Here is a 20,425-nt window from a genome sequence, read left to right on the forward strand (position 1 = left end):
GTTATAATAGAGTCACAGTTGAACAATTAGGTTTAGGTTAGCTATAATACCCCGTATTTAGTTAGTTATAATACAGTTACAGTTCAACAATTAGGTTTAGATTAGCTATAATACCTAGTATTTAGTTAGCTATAATACAGTTACAGTTCAACAATTAGGGTTAGGTTAGATATAATACCTGGTATTTAGTTAGTTATAATAGAGTCACAGTTCAACAATTAGGGTTAGCTTAGCTATAATACCTAGTATTTAGTTAGTTATAATGCAGTTACAGTTCAACAATTAGGGTTAGGTTAGCTATAATGCCTAGTATTTAGTTAGTTATAATACAGTTACAGTTCAACAATTAAGTTTAGGTTAGCTATAATACCTAGTATTTAGTTAGCTATAATACAGTTACAGTTCAACAATTAGGGTTAGGTTAGCTATAATACCTAGTATTTAGTTAGCTATAATACAGTTACAGTTCAACAATTAGGGTTAGGTTAGATATAATACCTGGTATTTAGTTAGTTATAATAGAGTCACAGTTCAACAATTAGGTTTAGGTTAGCTATAATACCCCGTATTTAGTTAGTTATAATACAGTTACAGTTCAACAATTAGGTTTAGGTTAGCTATAATACCTAGTATTTAGTTAGTTATAATACAGTTACGGTTCAACAATTAGGTTTAGATTAGCTATAAAACACTGTATTACCTGAATTTGGGTGGTGGGTACACTGTGTTAGCAACAGTCACACATGAATATATCAAGTTTACAATTTCAGACGACTAGCGTAGCATTTGTCCGTGAAGTCGAAACAAACTGATACTTATCAACTAACAAATCTTAATAAAGTCAAAATTTTAAGTCAAACTAAATTCAGTAGTATTTACGTCAGATTTCGTCAGTTTGAATTATTTTATTTTTCTCTTGGATCTTGCTAACAGAAAGATAATATGTTTTACAGAGCCAAGAAGAATTTCGTCATGAATTCGATTGAAGTTGTTAAGAATGCAAGCGATAACATCCTTACTCCATACTTCGCTTTTGCGATCTGTATTTGGGGTCAGTTGCTTTTTTCATGTTTTCGTATTTACAAATTCAAGATTTGTTGTTGTTTTTTTCTTAATTATATAAATATTTTATTTTTTACACCAAAATACAATTAATAATTCCCTTATGTAACTTGTATAATAATTCATGGAAAATAGCAATTATTTTATTAAATTTTAGTATTTTATAATTATTTCAAAATCATTGTCGGTAGAGGGCGAAACATCCAATAAAAGATTTTGTAATTTCGATATTTGTATAATTTGTATAAAATTTCGTTTTTTATGACAATGTCAATACTTTTAATTTTTACCATAAAACGATGATAATATTATTTTAGATTAGAATCTAATTAATTGATTGAACTCGTATTTTACTGTGATTCTCAAAGCAACCAAAATAAATATTGATCTATATGAGTTTCTCCAGGTACAATATTTTTAGAGGTTTGGAAACGAAAACAGGCGACTCTGTCGTTTAAGTGGCAAGTAGACAATTTTGATATGGCTGAACCGGACCGTCCTCAGTTCTATGGGACAAAGGCCCTGGAAGACAAGTTAACGGGAAAGTTGGTGTGGCTGTATCCCATGCCTTATCGTATGTTGAAATACACTACGTCCACGTCTGTACTCGTAGTCATGGTAATTCTGTTCGTTTATCTGCGTTATTACTCATAATGGTGATTCGTTTAAACCTAATTGAAACATATATTACAATTTTTGTTTACTGAGTGCTTTCAAAATGGCGCCTAACGTCTGAATGATTTGAATTTATATGCCAATAATAAATTAACAAAAAATAAAACAGTATTCCATGAGCCTTATTGCAGTCTACGGACTTACAACGCCAAAATCAGGGGTTCGATTCCTCTCTGTGGACTCAGTAGATAGCCCGATGTGGCTTTACTATAAGAAATCACCCTGCCTTGTAAATGTATTTTCCGTTTCAAAAACATCATGACAAACGAATTATTATTTTACGACAAAAAAACTTACGGTGACTTACAACGCTAGAAATGGGGTTTCGATACCTGTAGTGAGCAGAACACAGAGAGCCTATTGTGTAGCTGTGCAATTTATCATAAACAAACAGACAACGGACGATTTTTTTTTTTCTGTGTCAGTCTGTGTATAGTGTATATTTTATGTTTTATTATACACAAAGTCTACATAGAACGTTCTTCTTCTCACAGATGTTTGTGGTTATCATTAGCGTCACTTCGGTCATCCTTTATCGAGTTTACAGCAACGTTTCTTGGTGTGGAGAAAATGCTAAATGTAAAATGATTCATGGTACAGTAATAGCCACTCTTCTGAACACCATATCTATTATGATACTAGGATGGGTGCGTATTTAACTACAGTGTTTAACACGAAGTAAAAACAAGTAACTTTAAGAAACGTTTGTGTTTTGAAGTAGTCAATACAGAAATGTTTTTGTTGTACACTATTGTCTTGAAGTATTTAAAATAGAAATGTTATTAAAATGTTCGTGTCCGATATGTTAAATTATGCGTTATTATTAGTTTTTATATTTTACATGTTCTAAGAGTATTAGTTGTTAACCTTTATTGTGGATGTTCTTTTTTTATTGTATTTCATTGTCTCCGCGTCTCGTGATCGATATGTCTGTTTAACGGAGTAGAAATTAGCGTATCAAATATCAGGACGGGATAAATATTCTTTTTCTCCTTACGTATAGGTTTATCACACTTTGGCTTTTAAGCTCACGGATTGGGGTAAGTATAGTTGTTCTTACTCAATTAATTACATTGTTATAAATAAATATGTCTAAACTTTAAAAACTCAAGACTAGACAGAAGTTGTCACGTTGCTTAGAAAGATCCATAAAAGATACACTCTACATAGCGCCATCTTTTATTATGAGACGATACTACATGTTTTCAGTGGGTGGTTACGTTTGAGAAATGAGCGACACCTAGTAGTTATTCCGGTATTCAGTAAACATTTTAAGTTTGGTAAAGAGAACTTAGTTTCTGAATCACACAGTGTACATGTTACTTTTCCATTTCCTAATTATAATTTCCTGTACGAAATTCAAAGATAAATACGAAAAACTATAATTTATGATTGTCATATTAATGTAAGGTGGGGACCACCAAAAAACTTGTCAAAAACACAAATGCTGAATTCTAGTTCTGAATATAAATAAGCTGATTAAAATATGTTGAATTAATGAAATTACAAGATTGCTTTATATTTTAAAATGAAGATAAGACAAATTTACATAAAAGTAAGTGTTAATTAATTGTTAACTTGTCTACAAATTTAACAGGAACATAATAAATTGCTAACAGTCTAATTATAATTACATTAAATTACAAACATACAATTCAATATAAAAAGTACTTTGTGGATATCATTAAGGTTCATTAATAATTATTTTTTAAATTAATAAATCACACTTTAGGGCATTTTTATACGTTGGGAGGGGGTATCAAACTTTTCCATTCACATCAAAGGAGCCTTAGACTGAATAGAGTTTGGAAGCAACTGTTATAGCATACAAGTTTAGGTTTGTTTCACGTCACTTAGACATTTTCAAACAAGATATATATATAGAGAGAGATTGATATAATGTCGTGTACAGTAATAAAATATCAAGTGTCAAGAAATTCCTAAAAGTTGTTTGTGTTTGCTATGTGTATGGTCACTGAATACAATACTAATGGTCGTGGATGAAGAACAGATACTGACATGGTTGATATGTTCTCACTAGTAACTACGACTATTTATTATTTCATGTAGTTGATAATCACGAGGTTGTTCTAGAACAGGTCAGTAATTATTCATATATATGGTCAACTAGCATATAGCCAGTCAAAAATTACAGGGCAAGTAATACCTCTCCAACCCCATAGTATCCCCTAACCTCGCAGGCAACTGAAATAAATATATTTTCTGAAATTAAATTTTAATAAAGAGGCAGAAAAGTGTAGTCCCGGCAATCAAACGTTGGTAAATTCCTGTGTAAGTCAATCAAAATTAGGATCAAAAGTATAACCTAATGTTTCTCTGTCTGTGTACTTAAAGTATAAAATTAAATGTATAGACAACAAAACTAGAAAATTACATTTGATTTTTTTAATTTAGGGTATCAGTTGATAAAAGAGTTTTGTTTTTATTTTAAAATGTTGGTGATATAACAGAAAAGAGCTTAATTTAGAAACGATTTAAGTTTTAAATTGAATCGCTATTTTTAATTTTGTAATAATTTTTAAACTTGGCTTTAGGCTAGGTAATCCCAACACTCACTACACTTATAAGGCTTCACAGATCCCTTTCTACCCGTCATTAGGATTGTAGCTGGCAGACAGTATTCAAACTCTTCTATCTGGATAGGTGCATTTTGGCGTTTATGACTCCTTCTATTACGAGAAATCAAACGTGACGCACACTGACTCTTACATAGGTTAGAACAGAACTTAGTAGTACTAATATTTGTCAGCACTCAGTTATAATATATAATTATTAACTACCTTGAATAGTGACCCTATAACTCTAAGCCTTTTGTCTGTGTATTACCTTAAAAATGATACTACAATAATATATACGTAAAAACGGCTGGTTTAGGTAGAGAAAGCATATTGTAGAGGAGCGAACAACATTTCGACCTTCTGCAGTCATTTTCAGGTTAACAAGGAAAGAAAGAAGTAATTGACCAATAGCTGACCACATTTTGAAGGCAGTTATGTAATTGAGTGTAGGAATGTAGAGGGCGTGCTTAGATGTTGGATTATATTTATTGATATAGGTATAAAAGTGTTCCTTTGCATTGGTTTATTTTGGGCTTGAGTTGTTGCATAAGTAAGGCTTCTTTAATTTTGCATTTTTTATGCTTGTTTCTTTATTTAGTGTTTGGGTGTTTTCTATGGTTATGGCCTAAGCATGGGTAATCCAATATCACCAGTTCTAGGCAATATATTTTTGACACAAGTTGAAACACAAGCAATTAACACAGCATTACATCCACCACTATACTGGTACAGATATGTAGACGACACGATTGCGGGATTCAGATCTACAGAACCCACACTTAATTTTTTCAATCACATTAACTCTGTACATCCCAACATTAACTTCACATGTGAACAGGAAGAAAGCAATCAAATATCATTTCTTAACCTCAAAAGTACAAGAACCGACACACAGTTTAAAACAGAAATCCACCGAAAAATCACCCATACTGGACTATACATTCCTTGGGACTCAGCACATGAAACAAAACAAAAACTCAACATACTAAGAAACCAAATAAACACAGCCATAAAACTATGCTCACCAGATAAAATTAACGATGAATTAGACAAAATAAAACAATACTTCATCAACATCAATAAAATTCCTCCAAAAACCGTCGAAAGAATTATACACACCTAGACCAACAATACAAACGATAACAAATAAACAATAATACATCCCAAGATACAACAAACTAGAAAACCTTACACTGCTGCATACCATATGTTTCAGACATCAGTGAAAAAATAACCAACATACGGAAAAAACTTATAACAAAACACAACATTCCAGTTAATACCAAATTTATTCACAAACCAGACACAAAACTGAAGTCTATACTATGTAAAAACTACACTGACAAACACCACACCAACATTATTTATAAAATACAATGTGATAACTGCCACGACTTCTATATTGGAGAAACAAGTAGAAAAATGGAAACCAGATTCAAAGAACACAAAAAGTCACCTTCACACGTTTTCGAGCGCTGCAAATCAAATAAACACAACATAACCATAGAAAACTCCCAGATACTAAGAAACACAAACAAATGCAAAATTAAAGAAGCCTTACTTATACAGCAACTCAAGCCCAAAATAAACCAATACAAAGGAACACCTTTATACCAATATTAATAAATGCATTCAAACATCTAAACACGCCCTCTACATTCCTACATTCAATTACACAACCGCCTTCAAACATGTGGTCAGCTATCGCTAAGTTACCTCATTATTTGTGAACATGACGATGATAGGAGAAGGTCGAAATGTTGTTTGCTCCTCCACATAAAAAATTTTCTCTACACATACCAGCCGTTTTTACATATATATTTTTCTCAACAAGTGGGTTTTCTCATCATCACGGATACTACAATAACTTGAGTTATGGTTATATAACCCAAAAGACTGCTCCCTATACGCAACCTATACAATAATACGCTACTAAGAATTGTGGTCACATAACCTTAAGCCTAATCGCTATATACTAACATAACTAATAATACTGCACTGCCTCTAGCGATGATCATCTAACCCTTGTTTTTTCAAACGTTCTTCTAATTAGTAAAATTTTTATTTTCTTGTGAGCAGTAACATAACACTATGTTACACAAATTTTGTTTCTGGAAAGTATGTGTTATTTCTTAATTGTTTATGTTGTAAAAGTACAGAAAATGGTCAGTATTCCATTCAGACTTTGTTTTTGCGACCTGGATAATGAAATTTAGAAATTAACCTATTTTGTATGTAACAACGGCCAAATTTGCACATTTTAATTCACATAATGTGTGAATAAAACAACATATGAATCAAGATTTACATGTATTTTTTCTAAAGTAAAACAAAAATGTTTAGAAGTGATTAGATTTTCGAAATTTATGACTGTAATGTAAAACACTTTCACGTATCAGTCCCCAAATATAGTCTCCCATTATGTTTTCGTTATACGGTCCTTGATAGCAGCGTTCAAAGTCCAGTATATCTTGGTGGAAGCACTTGCCTTGCTTCTTCTAAGTATGCTCCCATGTTCTTCTTAAATTTATCAAGATGAACGTTAAGGATATGGACTTTCAGAGACATCCTGCAGCACATTTTGCAGTAGTTCTTCACCAGAGCCTCAACCAGTTTCACATAATTTTCGGCCTTGTGATTGCCCAAGAAGCCCCGAACCACTACAATAAAGCTGCCCCAAGCTTGTTATTCCTTCCTACTGAGCTTCTTGGGGAATTCTGTGCACTCTAGGATCTTCTTTATTTGTGGTCCAACGAAGACATCAGCTTTGATCTTTACCTCAGACAGCTTAGAGAAGAAGTCTCGAAGGTACTTGAAGGATGCAGACTTCTTATCAAGAACTGTGATAAATTGTTTCATAAGACCCAATTTTATGTGTAATGGTGGAAACAATGCCTTCTGGAGGTCCACTAGTGGCTTACACTTGACATCGTGCCTCTCCACAGGGAGCTCAGTCCATTGTGGCCAGTGCTTTCTGTTGTAGTATGCTGAGGTGTCCTTGCTGCCCAAAGGCAAAGATAACAGGGAAACTTGGTAAAGCCTCCTTGGAGACCCATCAGGAATGCCACCATTTTGAAGTCTCCGATAATCTCCCATTCATACTCATCGTATTTCAAGGCTTCTAGTGAGGTCTTTATGCTGTTGTTTTCCTCTTTGAGGTGCACTGAATGAGTCATGGGAAAAGTTCTAGAAAATTCTTGTAAGTTCAAGAAAATTCTCTATCAATTACTCAGCACTGAATCTACCTGAAATGTTCTGGAAAATGGGTAAATTTGAAAATTTCATTATCCAAGTCACAAAAGGAAAATTTGAAGAGAAAAATAGGTCTTTTCCATTTACTTTAGGATAAGCAATTGGGAAATAACACTTTCTGCCCAGGAACAATATAAAGTAAAAATTTTGTCACATAGTGTTATTTGACTTTTTTCAAGTAGTTACGTAAGGTTTTAGTTTCAAAGTAGCCTTACTTTATGTATATATTTAATATTCAGATTCTTCAGTTATGTAAACTATTATTAGTCAGTTGTAATTTTCACATTTATTTTCTAGAAAACCATCGCACCCAAACAAGGTATAACGATGCTCTAATTACCAAGTTGTTCGCATTTCAATTTGTCAACACCTACGCTTCTCTCTTCTACACAGCGTTCTTTAGGAAGGTAAGGAATATATCTAAATATCCTCAACTGTTTTACAGCTTTCTTTAAAAGCATATGGAAACTTGTAGATTACATGATATAGTAAAACCACGTATTTTTAAGAGGATGTAGAAACCTGCTCCATATTTTTTTTGACAAGATATGGAAACTGATAAACTAACACAATATTAAAATATTTTAATAGGACATTGAAGCTGATAAAATAACATAATATTCAATATAGTAACATGTCAACTTATCCTAACAGGACATTGGAACTGATGGAATCATCGGACTTGGGATGGAGTATACAGATAACTGCGGAGATGCTGGTAACAACAACTGTATGTCTTTATTGTCTTTTCAACTGCTGACACTGATGATAATTAAACCTGTACCGAAATTCTTCAGTGATATTATCATACCGTAGGTATCAAATGTTTACAACGGAATATGTACATTTAATATTGTGTTGTCTGAATCTATTGTTTAATTACGTATTTGAATACGATAAAAGAATAAAAACCTACATTTAACAGCCTAAGAGAATGGTAAAGTGAGACATTAAAATTGCAAAAAAACCCTTTGATTCTAACAAAAATATTGAAAATAATAATATATTAGTCCCAACAAATCCTGACTTTTACAGTTTACATTCAATTAAAACAAACCTGGTAGCATTTGTACACTTTGTACAGATTTCTAAAAATGTCTTTTTGTCCATATGTTAATTCCAAGTTAATAAGTAACATAAAATGAACGTTATTACAATATGAGAGACATTCTGTGCTCATAATTTAATATTATCTTTTCATTTATTATATTTTCTGTTCTTAACCTTTGTATTTACTTATATTTTATTATATTTACTTGTGTTTAATTATATTTTCTCTTCTTAACTCTATTTACTTGTGTTTAATTATATTTTCTCTTATTAATCTCTGTATTTACTTATATTAATTATATTTTCTCTTCTTAACCTCTCTGTTTACTTATATTTAATTATATTTTCTCTTCTTAACCTCTGTATTTACTTTCTTTCATTTGTTAATTCAGGCATTCTGCCTTTGTTAAACTTAACTTTTACTCTGATAATTATCAGATTTTGTCTTTGTTTCTCCTACATTTTCTTCTGATAATTCTGCCTTTGTTTCTGCTACATATTACTGCCTAATCACTGGTAATTTCTGTGACTTTGTTCTGTCTTTTTATCCAGTTAATTTTTCTTTATTTGATTATTTTTCTTTCTTTCTATGCTAATTGTAATATTTCTCTCTACCTTGTTGATTTTTGATAATTTCTCTTGTTTGTTAATATTCTATTTGTATTTTTCATTTATTCCTGTTTATGCTGCTAAATCTTGTATGATTTAATATCTGTTCTTCTTTAATATTATTTTTCATCTTTCTGTTTCTACTGTGTCACTTCTCTTTCGTTCTTCATACCATGTATTCCTTTAATTCCCACTAGCTGAGTGTACCCTTTAAGAAAATGAAAACTACATAAAGGACATTAAATAATGTTTCTTCTACCCTTGGTTATTAAATCTCTAATGACCTCGTTATATGTTAACTGCTTACCCTGCGTTGTGGAAGGTGACACTTGACTTGTTAAACTGATTAGGCACTTGTGTCTTTATGTTCAAAGCTAATAGCCCATACAGAAGTGGAAATGTGCCTTATTTAAGTTCTGTATCTATCCTTCTTCTTGGGTACAAAAACCTAAAACAAAATATTCAGGGTATGCCATCTGGGTTTCAAGTTACCCTCCAACAGAAAGTATGGTAACTGAGCTAGTCACTTCTAGCCACACATAATGGAACATTTTAATAATAAGATTCTTGCTTGTTCTGCATTTTAGCCCTGCTAAAATCTGTTTCACTTTTCTTTGTTTAAAAGAGAGTAAAACACTAAACAGTGCTTGTTTAACATAAACAACAGATTTTTGAAGAAGATGTTTCGGAGATGTCAAGGCACAAAAGTAGATGACTTCTCTCCTTCTAAGGATCATTCTAGGAAACATTACTTGATACAAGAGATGCAGAAGCCTAATGCAGAAGACTTTCGTCTCAGTGAATTTAATGAGAAAATAATCCAGTATGGATACCTGATGGTAGGTGCACTGAACAGTGGTTCATGTTACTCCATTACATGTCTTTTATTTGGAATGTTTCTCTCTTTTTGAACAATTTATTGTTATATATTTGAGATGTTTATCAGAACCAATTTATTAACACTTTCAATAAAAAGTAGAAACTTAAACTGCTTTGTTGTACTTACAGTAAAAAACATCAATTACTGATGTATAGCCTGTATCTGTTCTTTTACTTGACTTACAGTAAAAAACTTTAGTTACTGATGTATAGCCTGTATCTGTTCTTTTACTTGACTTACATTAAAAAACTTTAGTTACTGATGTATAGCCTGTATCTGTTCTTTTACTTGACTTACAGTAAAAAACTTTAGTTACTGATGTATAGCCTGTATCTGTTCTTTTACTTGACTTACATTAAATAACGTCAGTTTGTGATGTGTAACTTATATCTGTTCTTTTACTTGACTTACAGTAAAAAACGTCAGTTTGTGATGTGTAACTTATATCTGTTCTTTTACTTGACTTACAGTAAAAAACGTCAGTTAGGGATGTGTAACTTATATCTGTTCTTTTACTTGACTTACAGTAAAAAACGTCAGTTAGTGATGTGTAACTTATATCTGTTCTTTTACTTGACTTACAGTAAAAAACATCAGTTAGTGATATGTAACTTATATCTGTTCTTTTACTTGACTTACAGTAAAAAACGTCAATTACTGATGTATAGCCTGTATCTGTTCTTTTACTTGACTTACAGTAAATAACGTCAGTTTGTGATGTGTAACTTATATCTGTTTTTTACTTGACTTACAGTAAAAAACGTCAGTTAGTGATGTGTAACTTATATCTGTTCTTTTACTTGACTTACAGTAAAAACTTCAGTTAGTGAAATATAGCCTGTATCTGTTCTTTTACTTGACTTACAGTAAAAACCGTCAGTTAGTGATGTGTAACTTATATCTGTTCTTTTACTTGACTTACAGTAAAAAACGTCAGTTAGTGATGTGTAACTTATATCTGTTCTTTTACTTGACTTACAGTAAAAACTTCAGTTAGTGAAATATTGCCTGTATCTGTTCTTTTACTTGACATACAGTAAAAAACGTCAGTTAGTGATGTGTAACTTATATCTGTCTTTTACTTGACTTACAGTAAAAAACGTCAGTTAGTGAAATATAGCCTGTATCTGTTCTTTTACTTGACTTACATTAAATAACGTCAGTTTGTGATGTGTAACTTATATCTGTTCTTTTACTTGACTTACAGTAAAAAACGTCAGTTTGTGATGTGTAACTTATATCTGTTCTTTTACTTGACTTACAGTAAAAAACATCAGTTAGTGATGTGTAACTTATATCTGTTCTTTTACTTGACTTACAGTAAAAAACGTCAGTTAGTGATGTGTAACTTATATCTGTTCTTTTACTTGACTTACATTAAATAACGTCAGTTTGTGATGTGTAACTTATATCTGTTTTTTTACTTGACTTACAGTAAAAAACATCAGTTAGTGATATGTAACTTATATCTGTTCTTTTACTTGACTTACAGTAAAAAACGTCAATTACTGATGTATAGCCTGTATCTGCTCTTTTACTTGACTTACAGTAAAAAACTTTAGTTACTGATGTATAGCCTGTATCTGTTCTTTTACTTGACTTACATTAAATAACGTCAGTTTGTGATGTGTAACTTATATCTGTTTTTTTACTTGACTTACAGTAAAAAACGTCAGTTAGTGATGTGTAACTTATATCTGTTCTTTTACTTGACTTACAGTAAAAACTTCAGTTAGTGAAATATAGCCTGTATCTGTTCTTTTACTTGACTTACAGTAAAAACCGTCAGTTAGTGATGTGTAACTTATATCTGTTCTTTTACTTGACTTACAGTAAAAAACGTCAGTTAGTGATGTGTAACTTATATCTGTTCTTTTACTTGACTTACAGTAAAAACTTCAGTTAGTGAAATATTGCCTGTATCTGTTCTTTTACTTGACTTACAGTAAAAAACGTCAGTTAGTGATGTGTAACTTATATCTGTTCTTTCACTTGACTTACAGTAAAAACTTCAGTTAGTGAAATATAGCCTGTATCTGTTCTTTTACTTGACTTACAGTAAAAAACGTCAGTTAGTGATGTGTAACTTATATATGTTCTTTTACTTGACTTACAGTAAAAACTTCAGTTAGTGAAATATAGCCTGTATCTGTTCTTTTACTTGACTTACAGTAAAAACCGTCAGTTAGTGATGTGTAACTTATATCTGTTCTTTTACTTGACTTACAGTAAAAAACGTCAGTTAGTGATGTGTAACTTATATCTGTTCTTTTACTTGACTTACAGTAAAAAACGTCAGTTAGTGATGTGTAACTTATATCTGTTCTTTTACTTGACTTACAGTAAAAAACGTCAGTTAGTGATGTGTAACTTATATCTGTTCTTTTACTTGACTTACAGTAAAAACTTCAGTTAGTGAAATATAGCCTGTATCTGTTCTTTTACTTGACTTACAGTAAAAAACGTCAGTTAGTGATGTGTAACTTATATCTGTTCTTTTACTTGACTTACAGTAAAAAACATCAGTTAGTGATATGTAACTTATATCTGTTCTTTTACTTGACTTACAGTAAAAAACGTCAATTACTGATGTATAGCCTGTATCTGTTCTTTTACTTGACTTACATTAAATAACGTCAGTTTGTGATGTGTAACTTATATCTGTTTTTTACTTGACTTACAGTAAAAAACGTCAGTTAGTGATGTGTAACTTATATCTGTTCTTTTACTTGACTTACAGTAAAAAACGTCAGTTAGTGATGTGTAACTTATATCTGTTCTTTTACTTGACTTACAGTAAAAACTTCAGTTAGTGAAATATAGCCTGTATCTGTTCTTTTTACTTGACTTAATTACAGTAAAAACCTGTGGTTGAGATATAGCCTATAAATGTTGTTTTTACATGTCTTTCAGGAAAAAAACAACAAAAAACTCCAGTGCTTCAGGTTTAACGTGTAACTGCTGTTTGTTTATTTTAATTTAAATATATTGTAAACTTCTGTCTCAAGGAAATTTTTTGGTACACAACTTAGTAGCATATTTATTTTATCATGGTTCTGTGTGGTATGCAATTATGAAACATAAATAGTATAGTTCTGTGTGGTATGCAATTATGAAACATAAATAGTATAGAAGGATTTTCTCCCCACTGTGTAGCTTTTTGCTGCCTCCTTTCCATTAGCACCCCTTCTTGCTCTGATAATCAATATAATCGACCTGAGGGTGGATGGGAAGAGGTTATTGTGGTGGAACAGAAGGCCAGTTCCTTTCCGTGATAACGACATTGGTGGGTAACCTTTCTCACCCATTTTTGATTTAATAGAGCTATGAGTTAGCTGAATTGTAAGTGGACAAAAGTAAAAACCAGTGTTGTTTTTTTACCATGTTCGATTATTAATATGGCATTAGGTTATTTACTGTAGATGGTGCTGATAACCTACTGTCTGTTTATCTTTGTACAATAAACTCATTGTTGGATGTTGAAGATGCAATTTGTTTTAAGTTTTAATAATATTTGTTTATTCTCAATAATGTTTTATTGTAATAAAATAAAAATAGCATTCGCTTTTGTCTTCGTGACTCAAAATAAATATATTTTTGTCTATGTTGGTATACAAATTTGTGATGGTGGTAACTCAGCCTATGAGAAGTACATAAAAGCACAGGAAGAATATAAAGGGTACACAAAAGCACAGGAAGAGTATAAAGGGTACATAAAAGCACAGTAAGAGTATAAAGGGTACATAAAAACACAGGAAGAGTAAATAGGGTACATAAAAACATAGGAAGAGTAAATAGGGTACATAAAAACATAGGAATAGCATAAAAACAAATGAATTAACACGACAACAGAGACAAGAACACAAGTATGAAAACATTCAGATAAATATGTGGATTAAATAACGAAAACACAACTGGACACAGAGAATAAAAACACAGTAAAGAGACATTGACAAGATTGGTACACAAGTCTCTCTTGATCAGATGGGTGAGTTGACCACAGTGTGTAAACCAAGAGAAATTGGTTATGTGCTTCTCATTTGGGTTAAGGTTGGTTTGAATCTCTTAGAAATACCACTTAGTGTTTTCCTTTACCTTAAGAAAAAATCTGCACAGTGGACTATTTGTTCTGTGACCACTGCAGGACTCAAATCTCAAATGTTAATGTTAAGAATGTTTAACCTTTCTTGGTGTCAAGTGATTTTTTTCTTCACTGTATTATCAACATTTCTCTTCTCAAGATACGTAATGCTGAAAGAAAACAATGTAACACAATTTGAATTACAATTTTGAGTTTTCCTGCCTCTGTTACAGGTATCTGGTTCCATATTCTTCGGTTTATGAATGTTCTCGGAGTTATTAGTAATGCTTTCCTCATTGCATTCACATCGGAATACGGCCAGTCTCTAACCCTAGCTCAGAAGTTTCTATTTGTGATAGGTTTTGAGGTAATTCTGAATAAAATATTTCTTTGTTATTTTAGTAACAAAAATATTAGAATTAGAATAAAGTTTGAAGTACACAATGCTTTGATAAAGGTTTGTATTATTTTAATGTTCACAAAATAATTCATATAATTCATTTAGTAGGTGTGAAACAGCAGTGATGTATAGGTTCAGTAGTTCAGCTAGTACCTGTGAAACAATAGTGATGTACAGTGTCAGTAGTTCAACTAGTATCTGCAAAACAATAGTGATGTACAGTGTCAGTCATTCAATTAGTATGTGTGAAACAATAGTGATGTATAGTGTCAGTAATTCAACTAGTATCTGCAAAACAATAGTGATGTACAGTATCAGTCATTGAATTAGTATGTGTGAAGCAATAATGATGTACAATGTCAGTAGTTCAATTAGTATGTGTGAAACAATGGTGATGTACAGTGTCAGTAGTTCAACTAGTATCTGCAGAACAATAGTGATGTACAGTGTCAGTAGTTCAACTAGTATCTGCAAAACAATAGTGAAGTACAGTGTCAATAGTTCAACTGGTATGTGTGAAACAGTAGTGATGTACAATGTCAGTAGTTCAACTAGTATCTGCAGAACAATAGTGATGTACAGTGTCAGTAGTTCAACTAGTATCTGCAAAACAATTGTGATGTACAGTGTCAGTCGTTCAACTGGTATGTGTGAAACAGTAGTGATGTACAATGTCAGTAGTTCAATTAGTATGTGTGAAACAGTAGTGATGTACAATGTCAGTAGTTCAACTGGTATGTGTGAAACAGTAGTGATGTACAGTGTCAGTCATTCAATTAGTATGTGTGAAACAGTAGTGATGTATAGTGTCAGTAGTTCAACTAGTATCTGTGAAACAGTAGTGATGTACAATGTCAGTAGTTCAACTGGTATGTGTGAAACAGTAGTGATGTACAGTGTCAGTAGTTCAACTGGTATGTGTGAAACAGTAGTGATGTATAGTGTCAGTAGTTCAACTAGTATCTGTGAAACAGTAGTGATGTACAATGTCAGTAGTTCAACTGGTATGTGTGAAACAGTAGTGATGTACAATGTCAGTCATTCAATTAGTATGTGTGAAACAGTAGTGATGTATAGTGTCAGTAGTTCAACTAGTATCTGTGAAACAGTAGTGATGTACAATGTCAGTAGTTCAACTGGTATGTGTGAAACAGTAGTGATGTACAGTGTCAGTAGTTCAACTAGTATCTGTGAAACAGTAGTGATGTACAATGTCAGTAGTTCAACTGGTATGTGTGAAACAGTAGTGATGTACAGTGTCAGTAGTTCAACTAGTATCTGTGAAACAGTAGTGATGTACAATGTCAGTAGTTCAACTAGTATCTGTGAAACAGTAGTGATGTACAATGTCAGTAGTTCAACTGGTATGTGTGAAACAGTAGTGATGTACAGTGTCAGTCATTCAATTAGTATGTGTGAAACAGTAGTGATGTATAGTGTCAGTAGTTCAACTGGTATCTGTGAAACAGTAGTGATGTACAATGTCAGTAGTTCAACTGGTATGTGTGAAACAGTAGTGATGTACAATGTCAGTAGTTCAACTAGTATCTGTGAAACAGTAGTGATGTACAATGTCAGTAGTTCAACTGGTATGTGTGAAACAGTAGTGATGTACAGTGTCAGTCATTCAATTAGTATGTGTGAAACAGTAGTGATGTACAATGTCAGTAGTTCAACTAGTATCTGTGAAACAGTAGTGATGTACAATGTCAGTAGTTCAACTGGTATGTGTGAAACAGTAGTGATGTACAATGTCAGTAGTTCAATTAGTATGTGTGAAACAGTAGTGATGTATGGGCTCAGTTTGAAAGTTAAAGACGTTAGTTCTTCGTATGTTTTATATTTTCTAGCACCTGGTGTTTGGTGTGAAGTTGATACTGGACATTATTATTCCCGACACACCTGTTAGCATCCAGCAAGCTAAGCGAAGGGTAAGCAACAGTTTCTTCTATCAAACACCCATTTGTTTGATTACGTTCATGTGTAATAGTTTTTGTTATTGATAACATCTGATGATTTTACTCTGTAATTTTTTGTGTGCACAAACGATTTAATTGTAACTATAAAATACTATAAAATCGTATTTTGTAACCAGTGACATAGGAATATCATGGGGCACTATTTTGTACTTCGTAAGAGATCTATTTACTCACAGCCATATCTTCTATTGCCTTGCCACTTTTCTGTCATCTAAGCATCTGACATCGAAACGGTGTTTTCACGAACCAGTTTTCCGTAACAATTACACGTGTGGTAACGATTTCTTTAGTTGCATAAAGGTAAGGTACAATTAGGATTGTTCGTTTGAGGTAATCCAGGTTTCATTGTTGTTCTGTTCTAGTTCGTGACGTAATTAACGTTATTCCCAACATAAATATTTTCAAATATAGTGTTTCAGTCTCAGATATTAAAAGAAAAGGACAACAGATGACAGACACATGTTTGTATTTCACTTCCAGTACTTTGTTAAGCAAGGTGTCAAATGTATTTTTCATTATTGGTATGAAAACAAATTAACTGTATATATTTTTATTACAGTTTTGGGCCTACATTTTCCAACATTTTATCGGCTTTTGGTATTTAATGCGCATGCGTATAATATTGTTGGGAAAATACTTTATAAATGCACTAATTAAAATTAATTGTACGGTTATAGTAAATATATCAGAATTGTTCATATTGACTCCAGACGTGTAAGCTATTAAAACCGTCTTCGTCAGTTGCCCTGGTGGCGGTGAACTGTACTTGTAATATGTTTGTTTGTTTTTGAATTTCGCACAAAGCTACTCGAGGGCTATCTGTCCCTAATTTAGCAGTGTAAGACTAGAGGGAAGGCAGCTAGTCATCACCACCCACCGCCAACGCTTGAGCTACTCTTTTACCAACGAATAGTGGGATTGACCGCAAGATTATAACGCCCACACGGCTGAAAGGGCGAGCATGTTTGGCGCGACCGAGATGCGAACCCGCGACCCTCAGATTACGAGTCGCATGCCTTAACACGCTTGGCCATGCCGGGCCTTGTTGTAATAACATATACTGTATTGTTAGTTTTTGAATACTTTATTTGTATATATTTTTATATATATTGGCAAGTCGCATGTAATTATTTTTTTATTTCACATAAAACTTGCATAATTATCTGTGCGATTTTTCAGACTTCTAAAAGTTTGGGGTTGGTGACAAATTTCTTTCCGTATTTCAATGCCACTGTTTTACAATTCAATATTAAGTCTAATTTTGATGTAATTTAACTTTAAAAATATACTATTTTTGTTTTGTACAGGAACGCTACGTTGTTTCTACCCTGATGGCGGAGATGGTATCAAGAGACAGTTCGGCAGAATAATGAACCAACCTACATCACATTTGGATAATTTCTTGTCTGGTCACACAAAAACTATTATGTCGTCACGTCAGTTTCAATAGTATTTATTATTATAGTTTTTAATATTTTTATTACTTCAATATTTTATTATGTTATTTATGAATTTTATAGATTTGTATCAGTTTTACAACTAATTTACTGGAGTGACTTAATGCTAGACTTATTAAACTAATAGCACATAAGATTTGTTTGGTGAAAGTAATTGATTTTAGCTTCCCTGTATTTCACTTTAAACTTTGAGTATATTTTGTCCGAAAGATGTCACCCTTAGCAGTTATTCGTCATTTGGAGCTATAGGGTTAGTTACCTGCACTTGTGTAGCAACGTTACTGGTTACATCAGACGAACAAAAGTTATTTTGAAAATGAGAATGTAATGCTTATGGTAAAATAGACTTTTCTAATTTTAGGTTTAAAAAACAAATGAAAAGAAGACAACCTCTAGAGTCTGAGTGCTAGCCTTGAAAGTCGTGGTAGCGTTTCCGTGATAAGCTATAATATAATATTTGTATTAAAATGTAAACTAATTTACTAAATATTAAAATGGTATTGTTTGAAAAAAAAAAATAGTAGTCGTTCTCATGTCAGATTTTACACTTTCTTAACCGAAGTAGCCTATGATTGGTGGGATCTTGTTGACGGTCCCTCGTGTAATTTTGCTCAAGGGACCCTATTAGGTTTTTAATTTTAATTTACAACAATACAAGAATACATTTTGAGGTAATAAGTTTAAATACAAATGCATTTCTAATAACTTCGTGGCAGTTTCGCACTGCTATTATTCAAACAACATTAAATAAATGTTGTGTAGTCTGGGATATCGGTTCGACAAAACAGTTTAAGGATAAGTTGTAGTTAGAAATCCACTTAAAATACATATTATTTTAGAAACATCTACAAGGGAATATTATAACTTGTATATTTTATTCTATAATTATGTTTGTTTTACTTACTGTTGTGACTCAAGTGTATGATATGATAACAAAATGATTCTAAAGTATTTTCAAACGTGTGGTTCGATATGTGTTGAGTGTAATATATATATATATTTTAACGAAAGATACTCTGAAATCAACTCTTTTTGTAACAGTAGTTAGAATACCACTTTTAATGTATATATATAAACTCTGATTTATTATCCATGAAAATATATATGTTGTTCTTGTAACTGAGATCTGATTTTTTCTCTATATATTTTTCACTCATGTTTCTTGTCTGAAGGTAAACCCAGGAACTGAGTTTGTCACTATCATTCTAATAATCCCATTTAAATATAAAAATTGTTCAAAACCTTTCTGCCATCATTAGATGGACTAAAAAAAAATTGGAACTTATCAGTATTAAACCAATGTGAACATTAGAGGATATTTTTACACTCATTAGTTTAAGCAAAACGTTAGAGCCGAACTAAAACGTTCGCGTTTTACAGTATTAAGGCATTTGTGTTCTTCCACGCTGAGTTTAAGTTTCAAGCAAACGTAACACTGATTTTGACTGGTTGATGTGTTCGACTACTCCTTAATGTCGTTACACTTTTAACTGGACAAAACGCATCTGTTACGGTACTTTTAAACCTACCAATCAGTGTAGCAACTATAGTGTTTAGTTTGGTTCCTACGCTGTGATAGGTAAGGTGTGACAATGTTTTGTTCCTGTGATTAGTAGGTTTAATAGTGTTTAGTTTGGTTCCTACGCTTTGATTGGAAGGTTTGATAGTGTTTCACGTCTCAGTTGCATATGCTCATGTCGGTCAATACCAGTTTTCGAAAGAGTTTTTTTTTTAGCATTGTCATAGAACAGGTTTATCCATGTGATAATATCAACCCTTATTGCTAACTTTTGAGTTCAAAATTAACTAGAAGTGTTTTCGAATTACTTCGTGTGTTTAAGGCAAAGAACAGTAAAAACAAATATATTTTTGTTATACAGTTCTGCAAAATGTGTTTCGAAATTCAAAGTACTTTTCAAAAGTAACAACTACCGTATCTATTTATTATATAAATTGTTTTATATATTCGCAAAGATAACACATGATTTTAAATATTAGTAGATGTTAAACAGTTACTTCACACGGGTCACGTTTCATTTCAATGTATTAACTGAGAAATTACCTTTTTAAATTCAAAGTACGTTTACTCGGTAAATATTTCTTGTAATATATTCGTGTGATGAAGATTCGGCACTTGTTAAAATTGGGCATGTTTAAAGAAATGTCTGTGAACGCACAGCGTGCATTGGGCATTATGTACTGAGATTATTTGTATGGTGTGCTAAACTTAAAACACAATGAACGCACAGCGTGCATTGGGCATTATGTACTGAGATTATTTGTATGGTGTGCTAAACTTAAAACACCTTTGATAATCACGTTTGGAATAAAACTTTAAAGGTAAACAGTCTCTGTGTCCGTTTCTTATTTTATTCAAGGGTACATATTTTATTGTGATGTT

At 32.1% G+C, this 20,425-nt stretch overlaps 1 protein-coding gene across 1 annotated transcript in view; it reads left to right on the plus strand.

The window, feature by feature from the left end:
• The window catches only part of LOC143228473 (anoctamin-7-like), an 81,154-nt gene extending 60,785 nt beyond the window's left edge, over positions 1–20,369 (plus strand). The window contains exons 10-20 of the mRNA XM_076459726.1: positions 954–1,051; positions 1,469–1,680; positions 2,232–2,384; positions 2,741–2,777; positions 7,866–7,975; positions 8,223–8,380; positions 9,895–10,066; positions 13,264–13,393; positions 14,422–14,555; positions 16,439–16,519; positions 17,875–20,369. Of these exons, the coding sequence (XP_076315841.1) occupies positions 954–1,051; positions 1,469–1,680; positions 2,232–2,384; positions 2,741–2,777; positions 7,866–7,975; positions 8,223–8,380; positions 9,895–10,066; positions 13,264–13,393; positions 14,422–14,555; positions 16,439–16,519; positions 17,875–17,937 (1,348 nt within the window). The 3' untranslated portion in view covers positions 17,938–20,369. The remainder of the gene's footprint in view (positions 1–953; positions 1,052–1,468; positions 1,681–2,231; positions 2,385–2,740; positions 2,778–7,865; positions 7,976–8,222; positions 8,381–9,894; positions 10,067–13,263; positions 13,394–14,421; positions 14,556–16,438; positions 16,520–17,874) is intronic.
• Positions 20,370–20,425: the final 56 nt, after the last annotated feature.

Source organism: Tachypleus tridentatus, chromosome 10, assembly GCF_004210375.1.
Source record: "Tachypleus tridentatus isolate NWPU-2018 chromosome 10, ASM421037v1, whole genome shotgun sequence".
NCBI classification, from domain to species: Eukaryota; Metazoa; Arthropoda; class Merostomata; order Xiphosura; family Limulidae; genus Tachypleus; species Tachypleus tridentatus.